Source organism: Coregonus clupeaformis, unplaced genomic scaffold, assembly GCF_020615455.1.
Source record: "Coregonus clupeaformis isolate EN_2021a unplaced genomic scaffold, ASM2061545v1 scaf1075, whole genome shotgun sequence".
Taxonomy (NCBI): Eukaryota; Metazoa; Chordata; class Actinopteri; order Salmoniformes; family Salmonidae; genus Coregonus; species Coregonus clupeaformis.
Window position 1 is genome coordinate 46,460 of NW_025534529.1, and position 17,323 is coordinate 63,782.

General features: G+C 45.0%; 1 protein-coding gene across 1 annotated transcript in view; it reads right to left on the reverse strand.

Moving 5' to 3' along the window:
• Positions 1 to 17,323, reverse strand: part of LOC121559960 (regulating synaptic membrane exocytosis protein 2-like) — a 129,029-nt gene that overhangs the window by 14,961 nt on the left and 96,745 nt on the right. Inside the window, 1 exon segment of the mRNA XM_045217493.1 lies at positions 9,257 to 9,480. Coding sequence (XP_045073428.1) covers positions 9,257 to 9,480 — 224 coding nt within the window.

Sequence of the window (17,323 nt, forward strand, 5' to 3'; positions counted from 1 at the left end):
AAGTATATGTTTAGCACAGCTGTGTTGAATGTCTGTCTGTGGGCAGTCAGTCAGTCTGTGGTCGGAGAGGAGCTGACTTGGTGACACAGGAGCCATATGCCAGGGGAAGGGGCGTGGGGAGAGTCACGCTCCAAGCTGACAGACTAACAGGCTGGATGAGACGTTTACCAAAAACCAACAGTGTTATGTTAGGTAAGCTGATTGGCCAATGGAAAAGCTGCTTGATGGATGGATCATCCCTTTTCTATGATTCAATGGCCTCCTATTCCCTATGTAGTGCAGTAGTTTTGACCAGAGCTATGGTCCTGGTGAAAAGAAGTGCACTATAAAGGTAATAGGGTGCTATTTGGGACGAAGCCTAGGTCTTTCTGGGGAACCTGGGTGTTGTAACTAGGTGACCTATTAACGAATGGCAACACAGTCAACAGCAGAAAGAAACGACCACACAGCTTAGTGAGGCAACTGGGGAACATGTTACTAGTCATTACTTGAACAGTCATTTAGCAGATACCTTTATCAAAAGCAACGTCTAGTTAACAATAACACATACAGGTAACTGCCAAAATAATGGAAACACTTGAGTAAATAAGGGATATATAGTATATTGAAAGCAGGTGCTTCCACAAAGATGTGGTTCCTGAGTTAATTAAGCAATTAACATCCCATCATGCTTAGGGTCATGTATAAAAATGCTGGGCAGGCCATTATTTTGGCTACCATGGCTATGCCCCCATAGGATGACAACGCCCCCATCCACAGGGCATGAGTGGTCACGGAATGGTTTGATGAGCATGAAAACGATGTAAACCATATGCCATGGTCGTCTCAGTGACCAGATCTCAACCCAATTAAATACTTATGGGATATTCTGGAGCAGCGCCTGAGACAGTGTTTTCCACCACCATCAACAAAACACCAAATGAGTAGAACTTGTAGAATCTATGGCAAGGTGCATTGAATCTGTTCTGGCTCGTGGTGGACCAAGGCCCTATTAAGACAGTTTATGTTGGCGTTTCCTTTAATTTGGCAGTTACTTGTACATCAAGTATTATATGTACCCATGCCAGAATACCCACAAACACAATAGTCCAAAATGGAGAGATACTGTCTGCCCAATATTGAGAACAGTTTGTTTTCATTTTTCAACATTTTGCTAGTGTTCCCTACACGGTGAACATGACCCCTGGTGTTGCCAGCTCCATAACTCAAATTAACTGAGTCATCATGTCAACCACAAAGGGTGTTAACTAGTACCACTTAACCAAGAAGAGATGTACTGTACTGTACTGACGGAAGAACATGATTGAGACAAAGACACATTGTAAAAGTTCCCACATGTTGGTTCGGTTGGCATGGATGGGCACATGGGTCAGATGTGTGCCAAAATACAGATCTCCCAGTCAGCTCACTCACACATGTCCTGCTCTGCTTGCTCAAAACAGTTTGTTTGGCCGTCTTGTTTTTCTGTAACTATGGCTACATTATCGTGTTTAACTAGTTTTTTATTGAATTCAAAACGAAAGCCATCATGTATTTGTGACAGAAAAGGCTAAACAGGTACATTAGTTAACATCGTGGACAACACAAAGCACATGAACCACCTGTTGTACCGTGTGCCACTAGACAACATTAAGTTATTCATTCAAAAATAATATAAATAAGACAATCACTGCCTCATGAATAATCACTCTGAAAGATGTTTGGTACGTCAACATTGATCCTAATACAAATAAGAATAAGATAAAGTTAACATATAAGACAAATTAAAGGAAAGATTCCCCCATTTTGAACATTATATCCTATTTGTGCATCTCTGAATTATGTTCTATCAATTCCCGGGGTCATTGAATGTTTTCATATGTATCCGAGACATTCACCATTCAAGCAGGCAGAAATACAGCCGGTATGACGCGTTTTGCATCATATGACATGAAAACATTCAATGACCCCGGGAATTGATAGAACATCACTCAGAGATGCACAATCTACATTTACATTTTAGTCATTTAGCAGACGCAAATAGGATAACGTTCAAAATGGGGGAATCTTTCCTTTAATTTGTCTTATATGTTAACTTTATCTTATTCTCATTGTTCTGAATGTGCAATTTTGCATTTCTACAAAGACTTTATAATGTTCCCGTGTAGCTCAGTTGGTAGAGCATGGCGCTTGCAATGCCAGGGTTGTGGGTTTGATTCCCACGGGGGGCCTGTATGAAAAATGTATGCACTCACTAACTGTAAGTCACTCTGGATAAGAGCGTCTGTAAAAATGTGAATCTTTCCTTTAAGTCTAGTGCCATAAAAGTAAAGGTTTCACTCAAATTGCTCTGTCTCCTTGGGTTAGTAACAGTTGTTACTGTGGTTCTTTCCTCAATGCTTGACAAGCCCCTCTCTAACTGGAAAAAAAAATGCACTCTCCAGTCAGTGTCTGTGAACCACATCAGAAACAGTGGGAGATTCTAAGCGAATAAGAAATATGCCCACAATTCACAATGAAATTGTGAAGTGTGATTGGTAAAAGTGCAAAGTTTCAGAGTGGATATAAACTCCAGCTAGGTTGTTGCAGATGTACTGTCCTACAGAGAATTCAGTACTAACCAGTGTGCCACATTTGTGTGTGTGTGTGTGAGAGAGAGAGAGAGAGAGAGAGAGAGAGAGAGAGAGAGAGAGAGCGAGAGAGCGAGAGAGAGAGAGAAAGGGGGAGAGAGAGAGAGAAAGAGAGAGAGAGAGAGAGAGAGAGAGAGAGAGAGAGAGAGAGAGAGAGAGAGAGAGAGAGGGGGGGGGACAAAGAGAACATGAGGTAGCGTTATAGCGGCAGCTGCAGTGTAGTGTCGGCTACCTGGGAGCAGAGGTGCTCCATGCATCATCCAACACTATGTGTCTGGCCAGGCCTCCTCTGAGATTAATTAGGAACCAGCTCGAAGAGGGGGTGGTTTGTGTATGTATGTGTGTGTGTGTGTGTGAGAGAGAGAGAGAGATTGGAGCCCAGATTAGGAGAAGATGAATTACCCTCCTCTGGACTCTGGAAGCTTAAAGTTCAGCTATTTTATAGAACAGACATTTAGTCGAGGGACAGTAGAGCACCATATCTACGTTACAATCTAGAAGTGGTTAGGCTGGTATGTACACAATGCATATTGGACTACATCTGTGTGTCTCTTTCTCTCGAATGCTTTTCCGACAGAATGAGATATAACATCTCAGGCATGTCAGCTCTGACTGAACACCAAGTGAGACATCAGTAACTTCAGACTGGAGAAAGGCTCTGCTACTTCCCAGACAAACCTCTCAGGATTCAGAGTGTTAACAGAATGGAACAGCACAGAGAGACAACCTAGGGAGGGCTTGGGTGAATTAACATGTCACTATTTCTGAATCCAAGGGCTGCAGGAAAAAAAGGACCAGGTCAATCATAAACGTATACTAAATGTCTTACAGTCTGACCTGATCTGAACAGAGTACAATAGTAACATGCATTTGTTTCTAGGCCAGAATGCATATTTAGCATCTCCTAAAGCATCTTAACTGAAGTGCCGTTGAGATCATAAGATGGCAACACAATTCATTAACTGCCAACACTTTCTTAATCAGCACAATTTGTTATGGCAACTTGCCTAGAAAGATGCTGAGATAGTAAATACGACAGATTGGGGAAGTTTAGGACATCATGTTTATTACCCTACCTGTCCTACAGTATTTGAGCACGTCACATTTTATTAGCTACAATATCGGTACATTTGAAACACTGCATAAGGCAATAGACACAGCAACAATTTACCAATGGCTTGCAGAATTTGAAGCACTATAGTATGTTTTTTTCTGCTGAGGCAGATTTGACAACAGCAGTTTTGGGGGAGGGAGATGTATAGGGATTAAGAGTCTTCTCCACTGAGGTTAGAGTGCAATTACCAGCGGTTTTAAGACTGCTGAACGAGGTGTGAAACAATCGAACGTTATAAATCAACTCTGTGTTTCAGCTTGGTCATGCTGACACACACAAACACACATGTATACACACACACACACACACGCACACGCACACGCACACCCACATTCAGAAAAACCTCAGCCCTATGAAGCAGCTATCACAACAAGATGAACTACACCAATCTGTTCAAGCTAACAAACTCCACATTGATACCTCAACCTTATGGTAACCTTGAATTAACACGTCAGAATAGCGAGTAACAAGGTACAGTAAGACAGTTCCTTCAGCAGAAATATCCAAACGTCAACGCGTGAGAACTTTATATCTGTATTTTAAGTAAGAACAAATACCATCGTCTTAGATAAAAGAATGAAAGGAACAAAGTGTGTGTATGTGTGTGTGTGTTTGTGTGTGTGTGTTTGCGCGTTTGTGTGTGCATGTTTGTTTGCACGCGACCTCTTGATGCCCACTTGGGAACAACCCCTGTACGTCTGTCTGTCTGTCAGACACACCTCTATTTGGGAAGTCAGACAAACCTCTGTTAGGCCAACCAGCTCCTATCCCATCCACATGGCTATAGATAGAACATCTAGAATAACCTCTTAAATCCATCCATCCTTAGAAAGCGCTCCTCAAGGTAAAGCAACAACAAAGTAGGCCAAAGAGACAGCGTGCATCGCAGGAGGACGACTTGGCACTCTCCATCCATTGGTTGGTTTAGAACCAGGACATACTCACACTAATGCACCTAAAAGCATTGAGTGAAATATAAAGAGGATATTGATATGCTCTTAGATTCGAGCTGAAGGGGGATGTGTGTGTGTTTATGTGTGTGTGTGTGTGTGTATTTTGCATGGACAGGTCTGCCTGGTTTGTACGAAAACATGACAATATTATATATATATACAGTGGGGGAAAAAAGTATTTAGTCAGCCACCAATTGTGCAAGTTCTCCCACTTAAAAAGATGAGAGAGGCCTGTAATTTTCATCATAGGTACACGTCAACTATGACAGACAAAATGAGGAAAAAAATCCAGAAAATCACATTGTAGGATTTTTTATGAATTTATTTGCAAATTATGGTGGAAAATAAGTATTTGGTCACCTACAAACAAGCAAGATTTCTGGCTCTCACAGACCTGTAACTTCTTCTTTAAGAGGCTCCTCTGTCCTCCACTCGTTACCTGTATTAATGGCACCTGTTTGAACTTGTTATCAGAATAAAAGACACCTGTCTACAACCTCAAACAGTCACACTCCAAACTCCACTATGGCCAAGACCAAAGAGCTGTCAAAGGACACCAGAAACAAAATTGTAGACCTGCACCAGGCTGGGAAGACTGAATCTGCAATAGGTAAGCAGCTGGGTTTGAAGAAATCAACTGTGGGAGCAATTATTTGGAAATGGAAGACATACAAGACCACTGATAATCTCCCTCGATCTGGGGCTCCATGCAAGATCTCACCCCGTGGGGTCAAAATGATCACAAGAACGGTGAGCAAAAATCCCAGAACCACACGGGGGGACCTAGTGAATGACCTGCAGAGAGCTGGGACCAAAGTAACAAAGCCTACCATCAGTAACACACTACGCCGCCAGGGACTCAAATCCTGCATTGCCAGACGTGTCCCCCTGCTTAAGCCAGTACATGTCCAGGCCCGTCTGAAGTTTGCTAGAGTGCATTTGGATGATCCAGAAGAGGATTGGGAGAATGTCATATGGTCAGATGAAACCAAAATAGAACTTTTTGGTAAAAACTCAACTCGTCGTGTTTGGAGGACAAAGAATACTGAGTTGCATCCAAAGAACACCATACCTACTGTGAAGCATGGGGGTGGAAACATCATGCTTTGGGGCTGTTTTTCTGCAAAGGGACCAGGACGACTGATCCGTGTAAAGGAAAGAATGAATGGGGCCATGTATCGTAAAATTTTGAGTGAAAACCTCCTTCCATCAGCACGGGCATTGAAGATGAAACGTGGCTGGGTCTTTCAGCATGACAATGATCCCAAACACACCGCCCAGGCAACAAAGGAGTGGCTTCGTAAGAAGTATTGCAAGGTCCTGGAGTGGCCTAGCCAGTCTCCAGATCTCAACCCCATAGAAAATCTTTGGAGGGAGTTGAAAGTCCGTGTTGCCCAGCGACAGCCCCAAAACATCACTGCTCTAGAGGAGATCTGCATGGAGGAATGGGCCAAAATACCAGCAACAGTGTGTGAAAACCTTGTGAAGACTTACAGAAAACGTTTGACCTGTGTCATTGCCAACAAAGGGTATATAACAAAGTATTGAGAAACTTTTGTTATTGACCAAATACTTATTTTCCACCATAATTTGCAAATAAATTCATTAAAAATCCTACAATGTGATTTTCTGGATTTATTTTTCTCATTTTGTCTGTCATAGTTGACGTGTACCTATGATGAAAATTACAGGCCTCTCTCATCTTTTTAAGTGGGAGAACTTGCACAATTGGTGGCTGACTAAATACTTTTTTTCCCCACTGTATACTGTATATACTGAACAAAAATATAAAGGCAACATGTCCCATGTTTCATGAGCTGAAATAAAAGATCCCAGAAATGTTTGCACAAAAAGCTTATTTCTCTCAAATTTTGTGCACAAATTTGTTTGCATCCCTTAGTAAGCATTTCTCCTTTGCCAAGATAATCCATCCATCTGACAGGTGTGGCATATCAAGAAGCTGATTAACCAGCATGATCGTTACACAGGTGCACCTTGTGCTGGGTACATTAAAAGGCCACTCTAAAATGTGCAGTTTTGTCACACAACACAATACCACAGATGTCTCAAGTTTTGAGGGAGCGTGCAATTGGCATGCTGACTGCAAGAATGTCCACCAGAGCTGTTACCAGAGAATGTAATGTTCATTTCTCTACCATAAGCCGCCTGCAACATCGTTTTAGAGAATTTGGCAGTACGTCCAACCGGCCTCACAACAGCAGACCACGTGTAACCACGCCAGCCCAGGACCTCCACATCCGGCTTCTTCACCTGCGGGATTGTCTGAGACCAGCCACCCGGACAGCTGATGAAACTGAGGAGTATTTCTGTCTGTAATAAAGCCCTTTTGTGGAGAAAAACTCATTCTGATTGGCTGGCTCCCCAGTGAGTGGGCCTATGCCCTCCCAGGCCCACCCATGGTTGCACCCTTGCCCAGTCATGTGAAATCCAAAGATTATGGCCAAATAAATTTATTTCAATTGACTGATTTCCTTATTTAACTGTAACTCAGTAAAATCGATGAAATTGTTGCATGTTGCGTTTATATTTATATATATATACATATCTTTCTTTTTGATAGAAACACAATCATAGCTTTTGTATGTGCTCACTCATTTCCATAGAAGTTGTGTACTTGTCTTTTGTGAAATAACCATTGAGACACCATAGCCAAGTAATTTATTATATAACCACATCATGGATGGGGTTAGAAATGGGAAGAGACAAATGTCTTACAGATAAAGACATGATGATGTGTCATCTAGAGACCCTATCAGGGATATTGTCCATATCTTGACAAAATCAGTTACTCAAAGAACTTCAGAAGCTCCCTTCAGTCACGAGTCAAAAAGGGGCGAAGGAGGAGAGAAGTTTTACAGACAGGGCTGTGGTGCAACCATGACAGAATGATGCGCTGCGGGGCAATCAGTAGGAATGATTAAAACTACAAAGAGATGCCATGTGCCTGTCAAATCATGGGTTGGAGGGGTAAGGCAGCGCCACGTGAGTGAAACACACATACACACACACATGCACGCTCCAGCATGTGCACGCTCACACATGCATGCACACACACACACTCATTCCCCACCTCCTTTTACGTTCAACCCTCAGTGGACACGAGTGATGAAGAAGGGAGCAGTGATTATTGACCATAATCATCCCAGACCTGTCTACGTCCCAAATGGCACCCTATTCCCTCCATCGTGCACTACTTTTGACCAGTATATAGGGAATAGGGTGCAATTTGGGACACAGATTTTGGATGAGAAGAAAGGCCATTTAAGGTGTGAACAAGTGACCCCTTGAGACAGCAGAGCGTCACCTCTCAGGTCCTTGGGTATGATTGAAGTTGACCTTCCTACAGATGGACCAGACCTCAATCAGGGACAACCCGTGACCAAGACAACCCACCCATCCGCCCGCCTGCCTGCAGCACTTTTTGTTGTCGCATTCAAGTTCCACTCTCTCAAAATAACAATGTAAGTCCATGTAAAAAGAACCAACATTATATTCATGGGTTTTGCTTTGTGTGATATTAACTGAGGAACGTGTTATGAAAATAACTTATGATGATTGACATTTTCAGGTCATCCATTGGTGTAAATCACTGCAATAATGGTCTTTACCAGTCATTTCCTTCAGAAGAAGTACATTCAATTGACCTAGTTTTTTAACTGAGAGGCTACGATAATGTGTTACCCCTAGCCTCAGTTTTCAGGGTGGTTTGACTATTTTCATCTCTCTCTCTCTCTCTCTCTCTCTCTCTCTCTCTCTCTCTCTCTCTCTCTCTCTCTCTCTCTCTCTCTCTCTCTCTCTCTCTCTATCTATCTCTCCAATGATAATCAGTTCATACTGTTCTGATACACCTATGATAAGAGGTACTCCTTTGAGACAAACATTGTGAAACAAATTAAATGAAATCTAGAACGTTTCTCTCCCACCAGCTGCATCTCCACCAGGGGGTCTATGAATAGACCCAGTGTGCTACGTGATGCGGAGGCCCTTAGGGTATAGCATCTTGAAAACGTGACTGAGAACAGAAAGAGAACGTATCTAACAGAAGTCACCTCTCTGCCATGTGAAACATAAATATAACTGCACAACTACAGTACAGGAAAACAACAAAAGGAATACGAAAACACATGAGAACCATTATTTGAACATCACGTACACATCATTAACAATCCATTGCAATGGTCTGCATGTTGTTTTCTTGTACAACTCTGTTCCTGCAATAAAAAAAATTATTGTCACTATGGGAAAAAATTATCATAACAAAGGGTTTCAGGAAAGGAAGGAAAATGTCTCTACAGCCAGATTCTCATTATCTAGGAGAAAGAGAGAAGTGATGAGGATAAAAGCCATCCTAGACATCTTTCCAGCTCTGGATCCATAACTCCTGCAAACTGAAAGATATGCAAACTGGAGGAAAAGGAAGGAGCTGAGGTATCATATGACACTCATTGAAAGAGAGAGAGGGGCAGAAAGACATGCTACACATACAGTGTAGTAGTACAGTACATCAGAGAACAGAAGGACAGAGTGATATATATCCCAAGTGGCTCAGGCACGCCTACCTGTTTGGCTGAGCTGAGAGGTACTCCTGCTTTTCCGCGAGAGGCCAACCACTGCCGCCATTTTGGCACCAATACTGGAGCGTCTCTTCTTGTCCCCGTCCCCGCCTACCATGCCCACGCCCGTGTCCGATTGGCTGCCATCCGTCTTCTCCAGGTTGCACATGTCTCCACCGATGCTTGTGCTCTTGGTCATGTTCATACTCCCTGACGACGTGCCCAACTGCCTGTTTTTCATTTTGGACGTAAAGTCACTGTCAGCCACGCTCCACCATTACAGGGGCAGGCCAGGACAGACAGGATAGAGGAGAGGGAGAGGTAGAGGAGAGGAAGAGGAGGTAGAGGAGAGGAAGAGGAGAGGTAGAGGTAGAGGAGAGGTAGAGGAGAGGTAGAGGAGAGAAAGAGGAGAGGTAGAGGAGATGAGACAGGGGAGGAGAGGAGACAGAGGAGGAGAGGAGAGGAGACAGAGGGGGAGAGGAGACATAGGGGGAGAGGAGGAGAGGAGAGGGGACAGAGGAGGAGAGGAGAGGAGGCAGAGCAGGAGAGGAGAGGAGACAAGGGAGGATAGGAGACAGAGAGGGAGAGGAGACAGAGGAGGAGTGAAGAGGAGACAGAGGAGGAGAGGAGTCAGATGAGGAGAGGAGAGGAGACAGAGGAGGATATGGAGAGGAGGCAGAAGAGGAAAGGAGAGGAAACAGAGGAGGAGAGGAGACAGAGGAGGAGAGGAGAGGAGAGGAGACAGAGGAGGAGAGGAGTGAAGACAGAGGAGGAGAGGAGAGGAGGCAGAGGAGGAGAGGAGAGGAGACAGAGAAGGAGAGGAGAGAGAGACGGTGAGGAGAGGAGACAGAGGAGGAGAGGAGACAGAAGAGGAGAGGAGAGGAGGCAGAGGAGAGGCGAGGAGACAGAGGAGGAGAGCAGAGGAGGCAGAGGAGAAGAGGAGAGGAGCCAGGGGAGGAGAGGAGACAGAGGAGGAGAGAAGACAAGGACAGGATTCAGCTACAGTAGTCTAGGATTTAGGGAATAAGTTTAGGGGCTCAAGGTCCTCTGGCTAAACTTCCCACAGATGGGTCATGCACTGCATGGTAGGCTGGTTGATTGATACATGAATATTTCAAAAATGATTTGCAGTAATTTACTCATGGCTGTTTTACTGCTTTTGTGATTATTGTAAAATGAGTACATATACAAAAACGAAAAGTGAATTCAACTAACATGCAGCGAGGTACAGTAAAAGCCTGTGACACCTTGTTCCTCCTTCAACCATCTAAAATTAAACAGTCATATTGTTTTGAACAACAAAAGAGCCTTCACCTTTTTAAGAAATAAGACATCTTGTCACGCCCTGGCTCTGGGGACTCTAGTATGTTGAGCCAGGGTGTGAGTTTTCATTTGTGTTCGTTCTAGTATTGTGTTTCTATGTTGGCCAGTGTGGTTCTCAATCAGAGGCAATGTGAATCAGATGTTGCTTGTTGTCTCTGATTGGGAACCATACTTAGTCAGCCTGTTTCCCACAGTATGGTGTGGGATCTTGTTCCGTGTTGGTTGGTGTATGTAACCAGGGACGTCACGTTATCGTTTTGTTGTTTTGTTCGTGTGTTCATTATTTAATAAATATGTTCGCAAATAACGCTGCGCATTGGTCCTCTGTTCCCGACGATCGTGACAGAAGATCCCACCAGAACTGGACCAAGCAGCGGGTCCAGGAGCCATCGCCAGGGAAATCTCTAGTGGATATCCAGCGCCTCCTCGACTGGGTCAAGCCGTGTGAGCAAGAGAGGGGCTTGCTTTGGAAGCAGAAGGGCGAAAGGCTGGCGAGAGATATGGAGACCTGGTCCACGGGAAGGAGAGAAGCCCAGAACATTTTTAGGGGGGGGCTCACGCCGTGGACGACGGGGCAGCAGGAGACCGCGATAGAGCGGCCCAGCGGGTTGGCAGAGGAGGCCGCCAGGTTACGGGGGCCACTGGTCAAAAAGGGGAAGGAAGGTGTAGAGGCACGGCGAGAGGTACTGGGGTGTGTTACCAGTCCGGTCCGGCCCGTTCCTGATCCCTGCGTAGGGCCAGTGGTGTGTGTCCCCAGTACGGTCCGGTCTGTTCCTGTCCCTTGCACCGAGCCTGTGGTGCGCGTAGCCAGCCCAGTCCGGTCCATTCCTGCTCTCCGCACCAAGTCAGTGGTGCGCTTCGTCAGCCCGGTCCGGCCCGCTCCTGCTCCCCGCACCAAGCCAATGGTGCGCGTCGCCAGCCCGGCCCGGCCTGTTCCTGCTACCCGCACCAAGCCTATGGTGCGCGTCGCCGGCCCGGCCTGTTCCTGCTCCCCGCACCAAGCCAATGGTGCGCGTCGCCAGCCCGGTCCGGCCCGCTCCTGCTCCCCGCACCAAGCCTATGGTGAGCGTCGCCAGCCCGGTCCGGCCCGTTCCTGCTCCCCACACCAAGCCAGTGGTGTGCGTCGTCAGTCCGGCACGGCCCGTGCCTGTTCCACCGGTGCCTGGTTCGGCACCGGTCAGCTGCTTCACGCCGGAGCTAGAGCAATCCGCTCCACCAGTGTGCAGTCCAGCTCCGGCCAGCGGGGCCAGACCGGACCAGGGGTACTTTGGGGGGTTGGAGAGGGAGTGGGGATCAGGCCCGGAGCCGGATCCGCCGCCAAGGCGGAGTGCCCACCTGGTCCCTCCCCTGTGGTGTTTGGTTGGCGCGGCCGGAGTCCGTGCCTTTGGGGGTACTGTCACGCCCTGGCTCTGGGGACTCTAGTATGTTGAGCCAGGGTGTGAGTTTTCATTTGTGTTCGTTCTAGTATTGTGTTTCTATGTTGGCCAGTGTGGTTCTCAATCAGAGGCAACGTGAATCAGCTGTTGCTTGTTGTCTCTGATTGGGAACCATACTTAGTCAGCCTGTTTCCCACAGTATGGTGTGGGATCTTGTTCCGTGTTGGTTGGTGTATGTAACCAGGGACGTCACGTTATCGTTTTGTTGTTTTGTTCGTGTGTTCATTATTTAATAAATATGTTCGCAAATAACGCTGCGCATTGGTCCTCTGTTCCCGACGATCGTGACACATCTCAATTCTAAAGTTCTAAATTCTGGTCTACCTTTTATCCCCCTTCTCTGCTTCAGATGAGCCATTCATTATGACAGCCAATCTCTCCTTATGTATTCTCCTCAGGATTCAAATGATCAAAAAGATGACCAGAAGTTTGACCCTGATTCGTGAGCACGCTTACAATTTGTGGAAGAGTTCATTTCAGTGCTGCTGAGAAATTATTCACAAACAAACCTTTTCTATTTCTGGTTGAAAGGAAATAGTCGAAATGAAGGTCTCATTTTGGCTCACAGTGCTAGATTTAAAGTTTGAGAGACAAATGATATCCTGTGTCATGGGTTTCAAGTCCTAATGAGTATAAATGAGTATAAATACGTGGTAAAGAGCCCCTGAGGATAGGAGTCGTCTAAAACTGCGGCTGACCTATAAAACGCAATAGTCTCATCCATCCAGACATTAACAATTACTTCTTCAATTATTTCAGTTAGGCTCCTCTCCTTCTCTCCCATCTCTACCATTCACGTCTGTGGCGTTAGTGCTCTATTCAGTTTGAAGCTGTTACCTAGACTACTTCCCTTAACTGCTCTTAAGGTGATTATGTGGGGCTCATGTATCCTCACTCAATGAATGGATGTTTCTGCTTCTGTATGAACTAAAAACTTCCACTGGGTTCATCCATATCGGCTGTAGATACTGAACTGAAAGTGGCACAGTAAATACATCTAAATGATTATTTTATCCTCATATAATTTAGCCTACATTAGTTATTTACAAAAAGAACAGATAATACATGCTACAATTCACTAACAATGGATTACTCTGTTTAACAATGAGTTTCTATCACCCAGCACTACATATATAACACTTAAAGCTCCTCAAAAATCAATCAGACTATAAGCCCACTGTATTGGCTCAGTGTTCTGAGGGAGAGAGGGGTATGCAAATGCATCAGCCATCAGTAGAGAAGTAAGCGATCACTGTCTCTGCACACTCATGAGCTTATTAAGAGCCCGAGAGAGAGAGAGAGAGAGAGAGAGAGAGAGAGAGAGAGAGAGAGAGAGAGAGAGAGAGAGAGAGAGAGAGAGAGAGAGAGAGAGAGAGAGACAGAGACAGAGACAGAGATAGACAGAGAGAGACACAGAGAGAGACACAGAGAGAGACACAGAGAGAGACACAGAGAGAGAGACAGAGACAGAGAGAGACACAGAGACAGAGACAGAGAGACAGACACAGAGAGAGACACAGAGACAGAGAGAGATACAGAGAGAAACACAGAGAGATGAGAGAGAGAGAAAGAGAGAGAGAGAAAGGAGAGAAAGAGAAAAAGGAGAGAGAGAGAGAGAGAACGAGAGAGAGAGAAAGGAGAGAAATAGAAAAAGGAGAGAGAGAGAAATAGAAAAAGGAGAGAGAGAGAGAGAGAGAGAGAGAGAGAGAGAGAGAGAGAGAGAGAGAGAGAGAGAGAGAGAGAGAGAGAGAGAGAGAGAGAGAGAGAGAGAGAGAGAGAGAGAAAGGAGAGAAAGAGAAAAAGGAGAGAGAGAGAACGAGAAAAAGGAGAGAGAGATAGAGAGAGAGAGAGAGAGAGAGAGAGAGAGAGAGAGAGAGAGAGAGAGGAGAAAGAAGGGAGATAGAAAGACAGAGAGTTAGAGAGAGACACAGAGAGAGAAAGGAGAGAGAGAGAACCAGAGAGAGAAAGGAGAGAGACAGAGAGAGACAACAAAAGAGAGAACGAGAGAGAGAGAAAGGAGAGAGAGAGAAAAAGGAGGGAGAGAGAGAGATAATGAGAGAGAGAAAGGAGAGAAAGAGAAAAAGGAGGGAGAGAGAGAGAATGAGAGAGAGAAAGGAGAGAAAGAGAAAAAGGAGAGAGGGAGAAAGAGAAAAAGGAGAGAGAGAGAGAGAGAGAGAGAGAGAGAGAGAGAGAGAGAGAGAGACAGAGATAGACACAGAGAGAGACACAGAGAGAGAGAGAGAGACAGAGAGACACAGAGACAGAGAGAGGCAGAGAGAGAGACACAGAGACAGAGAGACAGACACAGAGAGAGACACAGAGACAGAGAGAGACACAGAGAGAAACACAACGAGAGAGAGAGAGAGAGAGAGAGAGAGAGAGAGAACGAGAGAGAGAGAACGAGAGAGAGAGAGAACGACAGAGAGAGAAAGGAGAGAAAGAGAAAATGAGAGAGAGAGAGAGAGAGAGAGAGAGAGAGAGAGAGAGAGAGAGAGAGAGAGAGAGAGAGAGAGAGAGAGGGGAGAAAGAAGGGAGATAGAAAGACAGAGAGTTAGAGAGAGACACAGAGAGAGAAAGGAGAGAGAGAGAACCAGAGAGAGAAAGGAGAGACAGAGAGAGACAACAAAAGAGAGAACGAGAGAGAGAGAAAGGAGAGAGAGAGAACCAGAGAGAGAGAGAGCGAGAGAAAGGAGAGAGAGACAGAGAGAGAGACAACAAAAGAGAGAACGAGAGAGAGAGAGAAAGGAGGGAGAGAGAGAAAGTAGAGTGAGAGAGGCCTTGTTAATAGACTCATGAAGTGAGGTCAGCCAGGTGATCTCTTGGCAGGTGGCCCTGTTCTGTTGGACTTCAGGTGCCACACACAGTCATTAGAAGGCCAGTGTGATAGAGATGACGGAGTTAGAGGGGTCACGTACAGAGATAATTATTCCTCTCTCCACCTCTCATCTCCCTGATCATCTCTGAGAGGTCAGAAGGTCAGGATGGAACTCTGTGAAACAGACTGATCTTCAAAAGGTTGATTGTCTGTTTAAAGCATTTTGCAATATACCTGCTGTTATGATACTGACAAAGTACATCATGATACTACTTCTGGAAAGTTCCCTGGCCTAACCCCGTTCATCTCAGTCTGAATGCAGTACAGTACCAGCAAAAAGTGTTTCTATTGAGCTCAGTTGATGCATCTGGCCAGTCAGAGAGGAGGTGAATGAGATCTAGCCCACACTATTCTCTCTCTACTTCTCCCATAAATTAGGGCAGAGATGACTGAGCATTAATCCAAGCTTCCTAGGCTCTCAGCTCAGCTCCTCTCTGTATTTGTATTATTCATTATTTTGCCAACAGATGAATTTAGGAGTTTCCTGTTTTAATAGAAGACTTGTTGAAACTAGCTAAAACCATATTAGAGGAAAATCTTCTCTTCAAAATTTAAATCTAGAATGTTCTATTGGATAACAGCCTTGTTTAACTTTGCCACCCTGTGTTGTTTTGCATGGTCATGGTTGGTGGTTAAATAACGCAGATGTAAATTACAAGCACACCTCATAAAGCTCAATGTTTATAATAGTAAGTAGTGTTTGTGAGAGCTGCTCTGTCATGGATCACATAAATATTGGAGGATTATTGGAGGATTAGTCTCCAATAAAGCACCTCGGAACCTTTGAAGAAGAAGTGACTTCAAGGGCAACAAACGCAGTAGGTTTATTTACATATACTCTTTATCTCCACTGTGGTGGTGTTGTTGAATCTACTGACACAAAATGATAACAGTGAAGTTGTGGGCTGCTCTTATACATAGTCAAATATTAATGCAAGATCAATATGATTCCTTTTATTGATCCCATCAATATGATTATGTAAGCAGAATTTATTTTGCCCGGCTTCATGCTACATCCAAGACAGACAGACCTCCAACAAGGCTATACATGGCTGCAGTTTATCTGAGTCGGTAGTTGAGGTGATGGTCTATGAGAGCTAAAGCATGCCTCAATGATGTACCAAAATCTCCCATCTAGTGTTATGGATGGCCTTCTACCCCTCCTTCTCTGCCTCCCCCCACTCCTCCTCCCACCCCACTCCCCAGCTCATGGCTGTGTCTTGTGTCAGGGTCTGTCCCCCACAGCGCTTGGTGCGGAGCAGCTTGAAACACTGAGCCTCTCCAGGGACTGGTTTCAACCCCAGCTAACCGAACAAATCAACACTATGTTCCTTCCTTGTCATGCAGATTGTTGCTGCGTGTTTCATTTTCAACTAGGCCAAGATGTTCCCTCAGCTAAAACAAGAGCTGCACAAGTATTTCTGTGTCTTCACGAGCCAACAGGATTTAGTCTGGTTGGCGCCTATCCGAGGAGCTGAGCAGCAATTGAATGCATGTTCAATGTAGGTTTGTTCTTAGGTAAAATTAGCACCGCCTCTGCACATTTTTGATTTAGACTAATATACTTCAACAAAAGCATGAAAATGCTTGAACTGATGTTGGAAAATATGATTGAAAGGATCATTTTTTTCTCAAAACAGCTTTTCAAATTATTAATACTAATTCAAGCTAACTGTAAATAACTTCAGTCACTCAACTGACAGTGACCGACAGGCACCTTGACAACTGGTTGATGAATGATGAATGTCAGATATGGTCATCTCAGGAAAGACAAACCTTTTCTTTATCTCCCCTCTCCCCCCCCCCCCTCCCCTCTCCTCTCCCCCTCCCCTCTCCTCTCCTCTCCCCCTCCCCTCTCTCCCCTCTCTCCTCTCTCCCCCCTCCCCCCTCCCCTCCCCTCTCCCCTCCCCTCTCTCCCTTCCCCTCTCTCCTCCTCAGCAGCCTCGACTGTGTGAACTAGATCATTTTGCAGAAAGAGCGGCGCTAAAACTGAGGTGATGCAGAAATAATTGGTTTCTATGGAAACCGTGCTCCCGGTCAGAGCGTTTGCGTGCATACTCCTCTCCTCCTGTCTACATGAGCCACAGACACACAGATAGATGGCTGAGTCTCAATGTTGAGTGACTGAGTTATTCAGGGAGGCTTATTGGGAATAAGAATAGGATATACTGAGATGTGCCTTGTTTCACAATTTCTCTGTATAGCTTCCCTTGAGTTTAAGTGTAGAGTTGTTTATCCGTTTAATCAACCTTAATTTTTAAGACATATTTGTCCTTCAATATATTCGTCTTTAATTTAACTCACAAGAATGAGCAGTTAACCAGGTAACAATAATGGAGAATGGAGAAGAAGGAGGTGTTTGTGTGTGTGTATTTAAATGTAATGACGGAAAGATCATAACTTCCTGGACACCACTGGCGACCGTCTCTTAGCTTAGTT